Consider the following 17,222-nt stretch of genomic DNA (forward strand, 5'->3'; position numbering starts at 1 on the left):
ACTATATTGTCTTTTATTTTTATTTTCCTGGTACTGAGGATTGAACTAAGGGCCTCATGCCTTCTAGGCAAGCACTCTACCACTGGCTACACCCTCAGCCCTAAACTACCTTCGTTCTTACAAACATCAAAAGTGACCAATCTTCTGACTTAGCGTGAGAAAAGGCAACAGGATCATTAATTCTAAAAGCCTGGTTATTTAAAAAGACCAGATGTTCACTGGGGATTTCCAGGCACGTGCGCCAACGCCCAGGGCGCGCCTGGCTGACACCTTCCCGCCCGATCGAATAAACTGTTCCGAGCTCCGCCTTTTAGACTCAACCGAGAGAAGTCAGCGAAAGCTGTGGAGTCCAGACCAGGTTTTCAAGCATCAAGACGGAAGTAATAACAAGCCGGAAGTTCCAGAGCCAGCCCCGGGAAAGGAGGAGGGGGGAGCAGGAGAAAGACTGGGTAGGATGGCGGCTCAAATTCCAATTGTGGCAGCCACTTCCACCCCCGGGATAGCCCGGAACAGCAAGAAAAGGCCAGCTAGCCCTTCCTACAACGGCAGCAGCGGAGGGGGCTATGGAGCCAGTAAAAAGAAAAAGGTATCCACCTCTGGCTTTGCGCAGGTACGCTGGCACTCTCCTACTCTGCGCGTGCGCACGGCCGGCGGGGCGGAGCGTGTGCCCGGGCGCCTGCGCAGTGTCGGGCTGGGATGGTGCCGGCTGAAGTAAATGCTGGTTGAAGTAGATGCTGGTTGGTGGTGTAAATGAGTATTTTCCCCCCACCCCACCCCACCCCCCTATGTTTTATCGCTTCGGGCTTTGATTAGATTCGCCATCCTCCTTGTATTGTGAGGCGAGAAGAGGAGATGAGTGGTTGTTACAGATTGAGGACAAGGACCGCCCATCCCCATCGAGGTCACATTTCGAGCGGGGCGCATGACTTAGAACCTGAGTGTCTTTGAAAAGTAGCGGGTCTCCCCTTGGTTCATCCTACTACATTGGCTGAGTGTCTGAGGTGCAGAGCGCGTTGCCTACATGGAGGAACATAGAAATGCATTGATAACGTATAAGGTTTCCCTCATTTAGGAAATTTTTAATTTCTGCGTTATGATACCAGAGCAGAGACAGGGTGGCCTCTTGAAACATCCTTTGTCTTTTCAAACATAATATAAATGAAATCACACAGAATATTCTTTAGTGTCCCTCTAAGTTCCTTTGTAGAAAAGTCTTTTTGAGACTTTTTTGGTGTGTGAAAAAGTCTTTATGTGACTTAAGTAAATCTGACATCTTGTACAAACATTTATTGGTGGACATTTGAGTTAATATAACTGGGATTCCAGGCGTGCTCCACTTGTGCATATTCTTTATTGAAGTCTTTTCTGAGATATATGGTGAATACTTTCTCCCAATATGCCTATTGTTTTGATATTCAGTTATGCCAGGACCAAGAAACGTAGTCAGTACATTTTGGAGGAATGATTCTTTTGACCCCAAAGTAGCATTGGTCAACTCTCACCATAGCAAGCTTCAGAGAATGACCAAATGACTTCAGGATACTGGAAATTCCAATAGCCCAAAGAAGTGGAAATTACAATTCTGGTGGCCTTAGAACACTCACTGAAAGGAAGGGCCTCCAAAGTACTCCCTGAGGACTTTCTTTGTCTTAGCAGCACCCTCTGGAGAGGCTGGAAAGAGCAGGACATTTCCTGGCATAGTGAATTCTTTTTTTTTTTTCTTGACTCTCCTCTTCCCAGCTGGTGTTTAAAGAAATGTAGTAACCAATTACTGCTTCCACCCTCAGCATCCATTCCACGAAGAAGGAAAACAACTTGGCTTCTGTCTCTGGCAACAAGTCTTAAATTTTTGTCTTGCTCTAATTCCCTGATCCACAGCCATTAGCACAGTACTTCCTTGAGAACTGCCTGGAATTTTTCTAGAGGTGACCCTCATCTGTGTTCCTTGCTCAGCCTTTCTGTTATATTTCAGTTCAGTTCAGTCAGCAAGTGTTTATGGTATTGTTGTTTCTGTTATGGCCCCAGAAGTATGCTTAAAGATATTTCAAAGTATTATATCCTGTTCCCTCCCTTCCAAAAATCTTTCAGAAAAAGAGAATGGCAGATATATATTAGCTTTCTGTTGTTGCTGTTATGAATTACCACAAATTAAGTATCTTAAATAACTCATAGGGTGAGAAGGTCAACCCACAGAAAAACCACTGTCTGAGAATGGAATGTTGGGGAGAAAAGAAAAGCTTTATTCAGTGGCCAAAAAATGAGGAAGAGGGAGTTTTGCTCACAAATCGGCTTCTGGACTCTAGCAGCGGGTTGAAGATTATAGATATAGGATAGGAATGGTGAGGGAGAGACTAATAAAGGGGAGGAATATTCATGTCTTCTCTGGGACTAGGTAGTGATCATCCAGGAACTTGCGTGCTACCTTCTTTCACTCATTCCATGAACTGGTGTGTCTGGGCGTGGCAGCTGGCAGGTGTCTTTAGCTTATATAGGGAGAAACTAGGCAGGTAGGTCTTGTCATATTAATCCTATATTATAGTTTGGAACAAAACATTTCTCGAATGTTTAACAGGTTTACTTGTGGAGCTGATTAGAATCTGACCCAAAAGTTAATGAAACAAAGGAGGTAGACATAATATGAAGATAGAGATGCCAACATTCAGTCACCCATGGGACATCTGTAGGCCCAAGTGAAGAGTTAGTGCTTTCAGCAAAAGTGGTCTTCAGTTCCCTAAAGAGAAATGTAGGCAATGTTATCATCATAACCCACATGCCAGAGATATTATCTACAACAAAGCTAGGGGAAGACTAATAATTTATACCTAACTCTGTGACCTCCAAAATTAGTAATTTTCAAGTCAATAAATAGCAAGTGAAGCTAGAGGGTTTATTTAGGCTTTCTTTGGTAACACATTTATTAGCTCATGGTTCTGTAGATCAGAAGTTCTAACATAATATGACTGGTTGGTTCTCTGCTCTGGGTATTACAAAGCTGAAATCCAAATGTTGATTGGGCTTTCTTTTCTAAAGGTCCTGGGGAAGAAAACAGTCAGCCTCATTCAGATTGTTGGCAGAATTCAGTTATTTGGAGGTAATAGGGCTGTGGGTCCCTATCTCCTTGCTGGCAGTCAGCTGCTGCCCATATTCCTGGGCACACGGCCTCTTCCATTTCCCAACTGGCTATGGAGAATCTCCCTTTATCCAGTCCTTCTCGAGCTTCAAATATCTCTAACTTCTCTTACCTCTGGATTTAGATTTAAAGGATTTATGTGATTAGGACAAGCCTACTTGGATAATATCCTTTGTTTAAGATCAGATAATTTGGGACCTTAATTGCATCTGCAAAGCTCCTTTACCACAGTAACTAGATAAGGGTTACTTCACCACAGTAACTTGAATTCAACTGGGAGAAGGTGCTTATACACCTGGGACCATGCTACAATTCTACCTATCACGTACATGGGGGAATATAATAATTTCTAACTTTGAGCCCAAGTTGATTATATATAACTTCTATCTTAGTATTTTACTGTGGCAGGATAGAGGAAGATGGGACTTTTGACAGTAGTAAAGGAGAGGTGGGGAGGCAAAGGGGCTTAAGATTGACTGAGGGGTGGTGGGTTTGAATGAGGAAGGCATTCCTGGCCCAAGGTTTCATCAGTAGAGAGGTGAGTGTTTTTATATAAATGACTTTCTTAAGTTAAAAGGGATTTTACAGATCTTTCAGCACCTAAATTTTCCTACATCAATAATTTTAACTATTTTTGTTTTCTTAAAAGCAAAATGTATAAAACTTCCATGATACTTAAAATTTTACAAAAGATTTTTACTTAAGAGATTATTACAGTGTTTTTAGAGATTGTTGAAAAAAATCAATATTGTGGATTCATGGATTTTTTTTTTAATATCATGGATTCTTAAGGCAAGTTTTACTTTCCAGAAATGTGCATATGGTTTCTAAAGTAAAATTGAGTGCATAGTTGAAATTTAAAGATGTTTGTAAATTTAAATGCTTAGAAGTTCTCAGGATTTGAAGAGAATATTTTTGGTCTAGTAGTATTTTGAGCAAAACATTTATAGATGTTTTCCTCTACATCAAACTTAAGAAATAGTTTAATAGTACAAAAACAATTTTGTTTTATTATGCCATCAAGGTGGGTCTTTATCGAGTTCAGCAGAAATTATTATTAAGTGTTTATACTTGTTAAATTTTGTAAATTGTCTTAGAATTACAATGCTGTATTTGGATTTATATTCTCAATGTAACTAATGTGGCTATTGATTAATAATGTTACGAGAGTACAGTCTTCCATTTATTCTGGTTATTATACTTTGAAAAAGATTACTGGACTGGTGGGATGGGGAACAGATATTGTGTTAAAATAAAAGAAATAGTGATAAATAATAGTAATTAATGTTTGAGCATTTACTATGTGCTAGACACTGTTCTAAGCTCTTTCTAAGCAATGTCATTTAATTCTCAAACTAACTTTATGTGGGTTGTTATTCTCATTTTACAGATCAAAAGATTAAGGGGAAATAAATAAAAAGTAAATAATTTGCCCACTTCCACATACTAATAAGTGGTAAGAGTCAGGGTTCAAACTCAAGTAGGCTGTCCAGAGTTCACATTCTTTTTTTAATTGCCTTTCTTTATCACTCTAGGTTGGAAGATGGAATTAAATTTCTGGTCTAACAAACTCCTTGAGGCAGAGAAATTATTTTGGAGAGGGTATTTCTGCCTTCTTATAGGGCATTTAAATCTTCTCAAACACCTATTCTAGTTGTTAAATTTTTCTGAGAAATTTAATTGACCTACAGATTGAGTGTTACTTAGTTGACTTTTGATTTATAATGGTTAATAAGCATTTAACAAAGCATCTTAAGTTGAGGCCGCTATTGCTGCTCGAGAAGAATAATGCAGAAGAGTGCAGATGACTAGGGGCATAGAGATGGTGATAGACTCTTTTGTAATTGGAGGCAGCCTGAGAATGCTAGACTGACTTGATTTATTCATTTAAAAAATAATCATTCTATCCCAACTTTTAAAAGTTATGGTAATCTTAAATCATGTTACTCTTTCTAAGTGTAGTATTTGTATTTTATTTGGTGTATGACATTCTGTATCCTGTTTTTCACTTAGGATTATTTGTGAACATTTCTCTGTATTGACAGTCATCTCAGTCGGTCTAATAGACTTTTAAGATTATCTGGCTTCACTGTGTCCTAGGAATTAATTTCTCTTATTTAACTGTGAAAGACCCCCGTTTCCCTGTCCAAGGAGAATCACACGAAACACTGGCTGCAAAAGCGCAAGAGGTTTGTTTATTGGGACACAGGCGCCTGCGGGTGCCCAGCAGAACCTCAGCCGGAGCTTTGGTGAGCTGGCACCCCGGGCTTGGGGATACAGAAATTTTTATAGGGTAAAGGGGCAGTTTTCACGCGCGGTAAACAATAGGTTTCTTATTAATTTTAAACCCAGCATATAGATTACCTAAAGGGCAAAGTTGTTTTTCACTGTATGCTACTGAAAAAGAACCACATAAAAGCTACATATTTGCACTCTGGTCCTCTTGTTTCTGCTTATTCAGGCATGCCTTGGGACCTGGTTCTCTGTCCTTTTTCAACCGGTTACACCTAACTAATTATTTGAATAACACCTCTGGTGCCTGCGTAGGTTTGTGACATGCCTCGGTGGTTTTGCAACTAGGCCTGACGTTGTTGGGCTGGGGTCTTTCAACTGACTTTATTGAATATCGAGGTTTTATCTTGAATTTTTGCTATAGTAACTCTGTAGTTTTAGACTTATCCTTTTTTAAAAAATCTGGGATTCTAGATGTATCTGGTATTTGCTTTTTCAATGATAAGACAAAAAGACATTTGTCTCCTTTTTTTTGTAACCACAGACAGAAAGCCCAAGTTATCCTGAAGTCTGTGTCTGAGTCATGCAGGCTGCTGTCTGGAGAGAAGAAGATATTTATTTGGGCTCTGTAGTTGGGCAGTGATGGGCTGAGACCCTAGGCCTTGCTGACTTCAGTGTCTTAGCGACAGACATGTGCTTCTTTAATAGCAGTCCAGGTTTCTCTTCTCTGGCGCTTACATCAGCTCTTTTAGTGCTGCAAAGAGAGGACAGCCCTTAGTGTTAGGCGTTACTTCCTCTCCTCTGCTTAGGGCGTTCGTGTCTCTGGACAGTCCATCTCATAAAAATCTCTAAGTGTTAATAATTTTTTCATAATATGGAAACTATACATCATTTTAAATGTTGTTTTAATGCATCTGAGCCCCAGAGACTTGGACTTCCCTTTGGCTAAGGTGTCTCCCTCTCATTTGCTTGGCTGAGGTGAAGGGGAAGGAAGGTGAAGGTGGAGTAACATGGGGGTGGGAGTAAGGTTGAGGAGGAAAGACAAGCAGAAAACCAGTCTGAACTTCCTGTGGGGATTTATCTGGTTAGAGAGTCAAGAAAGCCCCACACTAATTTCAGAGGCAAGATCCACTCTGGAATTGTATGGCTCAGTTCTGTTCAGGTGGTTTCCTTTCTCAGCTGCTTCTTCAGCTTGACTTCTCAGGGGATTCAGGCCTGCTGAATGGAAGAGCAGAGGATGGAGCAGGCCCTCCAGGAGGAAGAGTCTGTTTGAAAAAAATCCATGCACATCATCTTCATTCCCTTCTTGACTCTCTAGCTTGGGGCTTGGAACTTAGACTTCCGGCCTGTCTTTTAGAAGCCACCCTTCTTTTACTGTCAGCTATGCACTTTTCTGATGGTATGACCTCTCCCCTGGCAGGACTTCCAGACTATCTAGCCTACATTGACTTGCTGAGTACCTGCTTTTCATAGTGGCTTCTGGGGAAGTCCCCTACCTTAATCCCACACTGTTCCCCCTGATCTGCCTTGAGACAAAGAACTAATGTCAAAAGAATCTGCATTCCTTCCCCTTCACTGAGCACTCAACACCTTTGAGCTTCCTTGCTGGGAATCAGGGGAGAAAAATAAACAGAAAGGGAGAGGTGCAGTCTTGGAGCATTTAGGGAGTAGAATAAAGGTCAGTTGCACTCCCTGAAGCTGGGGCTCTGGGAGCTGGGCATGCTCTTGTGGATGGTTCTGTAAACACTGTCCAAGGTCTTGGGGTCCTGTTTTTCTCTTTTGAATTTCCTCTTTGCTTATTTAGCAGTTCAGTTTGTTTGTTTTTCTCAGATGGAAACAGTATTATATTAATAGTCATATTCTTTATGGAAATCTCAAACTATTAATAAAGTTGAAATTTGAGGTGTATCTGGAAATCTTTTTCAATTCTGCCCATTTTCCCTAGACTAGACCCTAAGTCACCCCTACCTGTCTTGGGTATCCCTTCTAATATGATACCCACGGGGTAGTTCTTAGGGTTGTCTGTCTGTCTGTCTCAAGTTCTTAGGATTTTTGTTTTTCTCTTTTTCTTAAATTTAGACCACCCAGTAGGCCTGGCCTCCTGACAATGCAGGGGCATTGGCCTGTTTCCTGCTGAGTAGTCTGATGGAGCACCCTTGTGAAGAGTTGGATTCCTTGGGAGAATGATCTCTTTTCTTCTAAAACTGGCAGGTTTCCTTAGACCTATTCCCATCATGTCCTTTTCAGTCAGTGCCCTGGACTTTCTCCTTTGTCCCTGGATTACAACCTCTAAAAAGAGTAATTTCAGTGTGAATTTCCTAAAACAAAAGATTTTGTATAATGACAGGTAAGACTGGTTTGAGTGAGGATGAAGGGAGGGGCCATTCAGACAGAGGGGATGGAATACAGGTTCCAGATTCCTTGGCTGGAGCCCTAGCCCACCCAGAAACCCCGAAGAGGAATCTGGGAAGGTATTTGAGGAAAGACTGGTCAGAGAACTGTTGTAACAGAGTGAATGCTCCTTGTTTTCTCCACTCGTCTTTCCTCTTACAGATCCCATTGAGAGGACAGGGAAGTATGCATACGCACACGTCCAGAGACGTAACTTCTCATGAAGTTAAACATGCACTTACCAAAAAACACAACCACTTCATTCCAAAGTATTTACCCAAGAGAAAGGAAAATATTACAGCAACTTTATTTGGAGTAACTTGGCACTGAAAATAAACCAAATGTTCATCAACAGGAAAATGAATAAACACTTTTTAGTACATCTATATAGTGGAATTCTCCTCTGTTGAATAGTAGTAGGCAAATACATTGAAACAAACTACTGATCCATACATATATCAACTTGTATAGGTCTCAAAAACTTTATGCTAAGCTAAAGAAGTATACGCTGTCAGACTCCATTTATATGAAGTTCTAGAACAGGTGTAAGTACTATAGAAATCAGAGTAGTGGTTGCCCTGGGGCTGAAAGGTATTGACAAGGAAAGGACATGAGAGAACTTTGTGGGATGATGGAAGTGTTCCGTATTTTGATAGCAGTTTGAATTACACTACTATAAACATTTAGCAAGCCATGAAACATACACTTAAGATCTGTGCATTTTACTATGTGCAAATTTTATCTTGTTTTTTAAAAAGTTGAATTGTAGTTTGGAAAGATTGGAAATTGCCTCTGAAATCAGATATAACCTTATTTTAGCTATTTCTTGTTATCAGCTTAAAGGTTTCTTGTTTTAAAGCATATCAGCCTGCTTGTCAGAATACTGTCTGGCTGTAGCCAGCTGACCTGTGGCACTCCAGCTTCCTCTTCATTTTCCTTCCTCAGAATGCCCATGTCCTGTTGTGTCCTTATGCATGCTGGCTTCTGCGTAGGTTCTCCAATGACTAAACCCTTAAGGTGCTAAGCCTTTTTGCCTTAATGTTTTAAGACATAGCTGATAAGATAAGCAGGAGTTGGGACTGTGTGGTATCATAGAAATGGTGGGGTTTTTAGAATTGGCTTGATCTGGGTTTGAATCCAGAGGTAGAGTACTGTGTGGCCTTGACTCCATCCTTCTGAGCCTAGTTTAGTTTTTTTCAAAGTGGGAATGATAGCACTTCCTTTGTAGCTGTTGTCGGAGTTAAATGAGTCCCCTTGGGTCGGATAACCATCCTGAGCTTGGCACTAAGAGGAACTAGAAAACATGGCAGCTGCAGGTCCTACCCTCTCTCCTGCTCCCCATTAGGCAGGGTCTCCTCTGGGGCAGACGACCTGCTAGAGTGCTAGTTGCAGTTTTTCCTTGTATGTTCCCCCTTGTTGAGAGCAGAAGTGGTGAATCTTGCTAGAAGAAACTGACTTCAGATAATTCTTAATATGTTTTAAGGGTGTCAGCATGGAAGCCATGAATGAAAATAAAATGGTGTCCTCTGAGTTTAGCACAACACCAGTGGAAAAAGCTGGAAAACCTTTGCCGTTTAAGGATCCTAACTTTGTGGTAAGTTTCTAAGGCATTATATTCATTAAAAAAAAAAAAAAAAAAAACACGTTGGCTACTAATCATGCTGGGCCTGCAGCTTTGGTGGCTCTGGTGTCCCCATCTTCTAAGTTGCAACCTTTTCCCCATGGGCTGTTATGGGAGGGAAGGGGCCGGATAAGAAGGATCCTTCCTGTGGATCTTCTACTTTGCCAGACCCCAAGGACTTTGGTACCTTTGTGGAATTCATTAAAGGATAACATTTTGAGGGTGGGTCATTCCCATGATGATTGCTTCCCTTCCCTTTTCATTGGTCTTACATTAGTTTCAGGTAAGGCTTGAAATATTTAACTGAAAGAAGAGTGTTCCTCATTGGTTTCTTAAACAAATCTAAGTGTTGTGTTATGAAGTAGAAATGGGCACTTTTTCTTTCATTCTTAAGGGATATAATAAAATATTGACTCAAAGATTTGGATTATACTATTAAGTTTATTTTTTATGAATGAGTTTTGTAAATACAGTGTTACTAGTGTCACAAATATTTTGGTAGTTTTTTTTCCATTTTATTTTGTAATCTTCATAGGACCAAAAAAAGAGAGAGATTTCCAGAAGGCTTGCCATGCCACAATTGAGGCTTACTCAAGTTTTCCAGGATCACTAGTAATTTGGAAGGCAGAGACTTGCCCTCAGAAGGGAGTTTAGAGATTCAGTCATGAGATTAAATCTAACTTTGTAGTAAATTTATTTTAAGGTGATCAAGTCATGAGTGAATTCTGCAAAGTTAGACCCAATAAAAGATTTGATTTTGTGTGTGCATATAAAAACATAACCTTTTATTTCTATTCTATCACCAGTTAACTCGTAGATTTTGACAGTCCAAATTTTCATTTGTTCAAATTAAAATGAGTAAACAATGAAGTACTTTTTAAAAAGGTCTCAGGGTACAAATTATTGGTGATAGAATGAAAGGTACTTAACAGTTATGATAGCATAAATGTCAGATTCTCATAGTAGTCTCTGTTGATTTTTGTTTTTTCTAACCTATGCTTTTAACTTGAGCACTCTGGCCATGGTGGTGCAGTAGCTGGCAAGAAGAACAGAACCTGGAAGAACCTGAAACAAATTCTCGCTGCTGAAAGGGCATTGCCGTGGCAACTGAATGATCCTAACTGTGAGCTGTCTAGAGTCTTCCATGTGATTATAATGCTCAGACTAGGAACTTCCTTACGACAGACCTGTGTTATTTTATTGTGTTTGTATTATTGTAGGAAATTGTTTTTAGCTTGAAAATTTTATAGTGGCATTGATCTAGGAATATTATGTGTATATTACCTGTGAACTGTGCCTGTGTTGAACCTGTTTGTGTTGTCATGGGTTAGGGTTAGTGTCATTATTAACATTTCAGTTTGAGAGATAGGTCCTACTATGATAATATTGATGTTTCTATTAGACAAAATTCTTATTTAAAAGTCTACTCTTTAATTTTTTAAGAACAAGGTAGCCCAAGTATAATGCTAGATTTGGGAGATTCCAACAACCAGCTTAAAGTCCAACTCTTTTGCACTCTTAAGCCAGCATCTTTGAGTGTGAATACTTTCTGCTGCATTATGTTTAAATTTATATAAAACACTGTTAGATGTTCTGTTGAACTTCATTGTAAAATGCAGGTTCATTGATCACTACACCTCCTGTCTTGCTGTATGTCTTTCATGGGGGTGACTCAGATGGATGACAAATAAGCTAGTCAGTCATCTAGGTGTGGACATGCAGGAGTCTGGGTGCTCAGATCCAGTTAGTGGGTTATTTGACATTTCATCACCATCAACCCATGGAGCCTGAGATTGTGAAAACAGCTTGTGGGCAGATGAATTTTCCAGCAATTCTGCTGGAATAGAGGGTTCCTGGTGACAAGGCAGGGCTGGATCCAACCCTGTACTTGGTCTGTAACATACTATACTATTTTTCTAAGACTCCTCTCTTACTTGCTTGGTTAATCCACATAATCCATAATCATAAAGGAAAATTTCAGGAATATTATCAAATGTTATTTACTGTGGTGGGGGGAAGGAGAGAAAGAGAGGAATGGAATTAGAATGTTTTAAGGCAAGTTTAGTCATCTCTTTTTTCCCCCCCTCAGACTTTAGTATTGATGCTCCTCCATCCTTTAAACCAGCCAAGAAGTATTCTGATGTTTCGGGTCTTCTTGTGAGTATAATTATATCTCTATTTATTATAACATTAAAATGAAGAAGATTTCAGAGTAATGTCCAGACTATGTTCAATATCCACCACCAATGATTCTGCCTACAGCCCAGGTACTATGAATAGGTAATAGGTTTGTGCAAGGCATCCATTCTGCAATCTGGGACAGCTATGTGGGCATCCCAGAGGGAGGATTGTTCTAGAAATCAGGAGACATGAGTTTTACTTCCTTTTTCTCGGATAGTTAACTATTTGGAACAATATGAAAGAAACAATTACCTTTTTAACTGCCAAAGTTTCAAAAACCTGCATTTTAGATGATTATACTTAAAACAAAATATTTAGGGCTGGAGGTGTAGGTCAGTCATAGAATTATGGCCTCACATGCTTTAGACCCTGGGTTTGATCTCTAGCATTGGAAAAAAAAAAAAAAAAAAAGTAAATGTTTCCATGGAAGCACTGTGATTTCCAAACTTAAGCAACAGACCTCCCCGTTTTTTTTCTCCAAATAAAATCATAAGAGAATCCATATATCTAAAAGGGCTAGAGTCCTTCCTAGCCATTGAGGTCTCCTGGTCCTTTTCCTCCTCCCTACCCCCATCCTGATGACCCCCTCAAGTGCTTCTAGGGAACAAAGTTTGGAAACTACTAGTGGAACTGGAAGTAGGAATTGGGGAAGTGGGAATTGAAAAGCAAGTTACTGAAACTCAGAAACTGAAAAGAGCCCTATTTCTTTATTTGCAGAATGTAGAGCAAGTGGGGTACTTGTAAAGACATCTTCCCCTCACCTTCTTAATCTGTTTTTCATATCTTATGAATTTGTAAGATGGGCTTTTTCTCATAACTATAGAAATAAAACTTGCTGTTTTTTAAACAGCTATCTTTTAAAACCTTATATTTTAATGAAAATGTGTGATCCCCAAATTCTATAACAAATTGACCAAATTAGTTATATACATTATAAAGAAGAATTGCCTCCTTCCTATATCCTTTTTTGGGGGAATTGCCTTTTTATATATATCCTTCTTTATTCCTGATCATTTTCATTGTTCTGAACTCATTTTCATTTGTTTGCCATTAGTACTGTATATGCTATAGTTTAGATATAATTTGTCCCCCAAAAGTTCATGTACTGTAAAGCTTGGTCTCCAGTGTGGCTTGAGCTCCTGCTTCCTGCCTAGTAGTCAGGAAATGGTCATGGCAGAGGGAGTTGGTATGATCCTAGATCTCATCTTATAGGCTTCTTTTTTTAAAATATGCTTCTTTTTTTTTTCAGCCACTATAATCTTTTGCTATCTCTTATTTCTTTCTCAAAAATAGCTGCTTCATATTTTTTTAACCATCTTAATAGTTGTTTGTGGCAGGAGAACTAGTCTGGCACCAGTTATTCTGTTATGGCCCAAACTGGAAATCTCTTGCTGTGTCAATTCAAGCTTTTGGAAGCCAGACCCCTTAGAATGTCAGCTTTATCCTCACCATTTTGGGCAGTTCATTTACTAGTATAATTTCACCTGTTAGGAGGCATGAGTGCTATTTTGAGAAACATTATTCCAGGTCTCTTTTTGCCATTGGTGAAGGTCTTGCTGTGTTACACAGTACTTAAAACCTCTTCCTCCACTTCTTTGTGAGAATTAAAACATTCTGGATATACAAAAAACATCAAATCATTGAAAGACAGTTCCATAGGAAAATGGGCAAAAGAATAAGAATTAGAAATTATAGTAGAAGAATGTAGATGACTAATAAGTAAGCATTTGTCTTGTAATTATAAAAAGGACTCATTCTACAGGGAAGAAATTAAAGACTTTTTTTTTTCCCCTGTACTGGAAATTGAACCCAAGGATACTTTAACATTGATCCCCATCCTCAGCCCTTTTTATTTATTTTTTTTTATTTTGAGTCAGGGTCTCATTGAGTTGCTTAGGACCTTGCTAAGTTACTAAAGCTGGTCTGGAACTTGCAATCCTCCTTCTACCTTCCCAAGTTGTGTGCCACTATGCCTGGCAAGAAATTAAGATGTTTGATTACATATTTTGGCCCCAACATAAGGAAGTGGATATTCTCATACATTGCTGTTTTCAGGTGGGAATGTGCATTAATACAGCTTTTGAAATGACAATTTGGCATTTCTCTTATAACACAAAAGCAAATGAATAATCCAGCAATTTGCCTTCTAGGCAGTTGTCTAGAGAAATAGGTGCACAAGGAGCTTTATGCAGAAATACTTATGGAAACTGTGTTAGCAAAATGTTGGAAACAACAGAAAGCTCTATCACAGGGTATATTGTCACATTGTTCTGTGAGCTTGATGCATATCAACATGCTTAAAGTTCTAGGATGCAAAACAGCATAAAATCAGCATACAGTGTGCACTTCTATAGCATATATGCCAAAATTAGAATGAAATAGAGATGATTAGCACAGCCCCTGTGCAAGGATGACATGCAAATTCACGAAGTGTTCCATTTTTTAAATTCTTATTTTTTACTATGCCAAGTTTAGTTTTTCTTCCATAGGATTTCATACAAAACAGGAATAAGCAAATTATGGCCTACATGGCAGATTTATTTATTTTCTATTTTACTGTGGCCCATGAGTATCTTTGTTGTTATTGGTTATGATTTCTTTATAGTTGTTGTGTGGTTCTTAGTATTCATGTGACTTAAACTGTGTCTTTAAGTAGCATTATACCATTTTATAAATAAGAACCTTGTAGGGGTATACTTGTGTTTATTTCTTTCCAGTACCATGCTTGTTGTATACTTTACTCCTACATGTTATAAACCCCACAAAAACTTGTTATTATCTTGCTCCAAGTGGTCAACACATTTTTAAAGAATTTGAAAATAAGAAAAAATAAATCTTTACTCATCCACAAAAATAACACATTCACAAAAAAATACATGTTGACTAATTTCTCTATTGTTTATGTGTTAAGGGTATAAATAAAAACTTCTGGAAGAGTGCCCACACCTAGCGGTGGTTTCCTCAGGGGAAAGCAAGGACTTGTGGGTGGAAGGCAATAGTAAAGGGAGACTTTAGTCTTACTTGTACTGTTTTATTTTTTTTTCCAAAGGAGAACATGGTTCACTTATTATTTGTATAATTTAAAGTTACCTAATTAAAAACTAAAGCCTAACTCATATTTACAGTGACACACCTGTCCTCAGCCAGCCACATGACTGTTTCCTCTGCACTTGGGCATGGCAAGAAGACATGTGGAGGTCACATCTGTGTTTAACCCTCATTACAAAGCTATGGAAAATGTTAAGACTCTGGGTGAGATGGGGAAGCTGTGAGCACTGCCTGTAACTCTTTGCTTGTCACCCTGCAGCAAAGGGGACTAAAGCTGATTGCCATTTAGGAACATGACCTCTGTTTGTTGCATCCAGGCTCAAGGGACAGGATGCAGAGGCAGGTTGACTGTGGAGATGAGCTTCCTCACTTGTTCATCTCTGGGGTATTACTTGGCATCCTTCCTTGAGTTCAAAATGCAGGATGCTGGCTCCTGGGTCAGGCCCATACTGTTCCAGTTTTTGTTGGTGCCACAGGATCTCTGTATCCCACATTGTTTCTTCAGCAGCCTTCTTGGCAGTAAGGTCTGAACTTGGGTAGCTTAACTAACACAGATTGGTGTAAGGAGAGAGGCATCCATGCAGTGGAGCCAAACTGAAGCCAGCTCATATATGGAGGCCAGGTGGTCCTCACCAGATGACATGCCTGCACCCTTCTCAGAGCTTCAGATAGTCTTCCCCTGCCAGATAGTTAATCTAACTGCCTCAGGGCCATGAGCCCTCGAAAGAGACTTGTCACTGTTTTTCTAATTAAGTTTTCCCTTATAGTACTATCATTAAAGGAAATGTAGTACAGAAAGGCACTATTTAGATCAAGCAAGAGGATCAAAGTTTTATTTTATATAGAGCTTTAATTAATCTTTACTTTTTGGGAATACATCCCACTTTCCTGACACACAGCAGCTAAATACTGTAGGGAGATGCCAGGTGGCAGGAGTGAGAACATGACAAACCTATGACTCAGTTCCTTTCGGCTTGTTGCCTCTTCTCTGAAGTCTTCCCCCTCATCAAGCCACAAAATTACTAAAAGTCTAGGTCCATACACACATGACAGCAGTGGAGCAGACAGTCCACCCTTGAATAATTGGACATTATCTGTCTAGACTTTAATGCCATCTTTTATAATTTTTTAAATGGAACTTAAAATTACTCATATTTTTTAAAATAAAATCTATAGAAGCCATGCCCTTTGAGATATATAGTAAACAAATTATTTTGTCTGCTTTGCACATGGGAAAAATAGACTGAAAGAGAATTTTGATGTGTCTAGGAAACAAGTACTCTTTTCTTTTGTGATGTCCTGATTGTCTGTTTCTTTGTTTGTCATTCAGTCATTCAGTATATAACCACTGATGGCTCCCTGTGCTCTCTGCATTGCACAGGAACTGGTCTACAATGATAAGCCAGCCAGCTTACTTCTACCTTGTGGAGCCTCACAGCCTAAACCTTAATCAGAGAGTATGTAAATAGTAGATTTCAAAGCAGCAGAGATAAGCATTGCTCAGGAGAGCTCCACAGTGCTATGAATATGACCCTCTGCAGAGGCACTGATAAACCTTCCTTGAAGCTGTGACTCACCTTCAAGTGGCAGGAGGGGTGTGGGTCCAGAAAGCATGGGAGCAGCGCCTGCCTTGAGGAGCACAGACCTGGGGCACTTACTGGAAGGGAGTGGGTGTTGGAAGGCAGGGATTGATGACCATCATGAATTCAGTTTTGGAACTGTTGCTTGCAACCCTTGAGGGACCAAGAAAAAAGGGTCCTAGAATAGGATGTGGTTGTTCTTTCTGTCTGTTCCCTGAAGTGTTTCTCAAGTCTGAGGAGATTAATGAGTCTTTGCCAAAGTGAGCAATTTAGTGTTCTTGGTGACAGTAAAACATAATGAAGATATATTTTGCTTTTTGTAAAGTAGAAAAAATGTTAAAACTTGTACTTGAACTTGAAACACCACAACCAAAAACTTTGTCCTTCCTGTGCCCATATCTCACACAGGCCAACTACACAGACCCCCAGAGCAAGCTTCGGTTCAGTACTATTGAAGAATTTTCCTATATTAGGAGGCTGCCATCTGATGTCATCACTGGCTACCTGGCTCTAAGGAAGGCCACGAGCATTGTTCCCTGAGCCTGAGCAGTGGAGATGAAGTGGGAACTGTTTCAAAGGCAGACTTTGGGCTCGTGATTTTGTTTCATGGAAACAAACTCATTCTGCTGTCAATCTCAAAATGTCAATGCTGTGCCTTGGAAAGAATGTTTGGCTTTAATTTAAGGGTTTTTAAAATTTTTTTATTTCTCTGTTTTCCCTCCAAGTGTGATATTTCCTGTTGAATTAAATTATATTTTAGTTGTTGCCTCAAGTAAAATTGTTTGACAAGAAAATACAATAAAATTGTGCTTTTAATTTAACCCAAGTAAGTTCCATATTTTTATTTCTAAGCTGTGAACTCTTGTCTAACATTTAAAGACTCTGCAGTGAATCCACAACAGATCTGAATTATTCTTGATCCTAGTGACTCTCTTTTTAGAGCATGTTACCCTTTCTCTTGGATTAGAATGATCAGAAGATTGGAAGAAGTCTAAAATTTGGAATGAAGAAGAAAGAGCTGTGTGCCCCATCCTATCAC

General features: G+C 39.4%; 1 protein-coding gene and 1 non-coding gene across 4 annotated transcripts; both read left to right on the forward strand.

Moving 5' to 3' along the window:
* Nucleotides 1-377: 377 nt before the first annotated feature.
* Ino80c (INO80 complex subunit C) lies at nt 378-17,004 on the forward strand. 3 transcript variants are annotated; one of them, XM_005325573.5, is made up of 5 exons: nt 378-586; nt 9,237-9,347; nt 10,386-10,497; nt 11,464-11,531; nt 16,592-17,004. In XM_005325573.5, exons 1-5 carry the CDS (start codon nt 455-457, stop codon nt 16,721-16,723), a joined length of 555 nt encoding a protein of 184 aa, XP_005325630.1. In that variant the 5' UTR covers nt 378-454; the 3' UTR covers nt 16,724-17,004. The 3 variants fall into 3 exon arrangements, with proteins under 3 accessions (XP_005325630.1, XP_005325629.1, XP_013214173.1); XM_005325572.3 differs by having other exon boundaries at nt 379-610; XM_013358719.4 differs by lacking the exon at nt 378-586 and adding an exon at nt 637-737.
* On the forward strand, nt 13,896-14,000 carry LOC120886668 (U6 spliceosomal RNA). Its single transcript, XR_005729748.1, has one exon. It is a non-coding gene; the product is annotated as a U6 spliceosomal RNA (small nuclear RNA).
* Nucleotides 17,005-17,222: the final 218 nt, after the last annotated feature.

The sequence above is a fragment of the Ictidomys tridecemlineatus genome, chromosome 13, assembly GCF_052094955.1.
Source record: "Ictidomys tridecemlineatus isolate mIctTri1 chromosome 13, mIctTri1.hap1, whole genome shotgun sequence".
NCBI lineage: Eukaryota > Metazoa > Chordata > Mammalia > Rodentia > Sciuridae > Ictidomys > Ictidomys tridecemlineatus.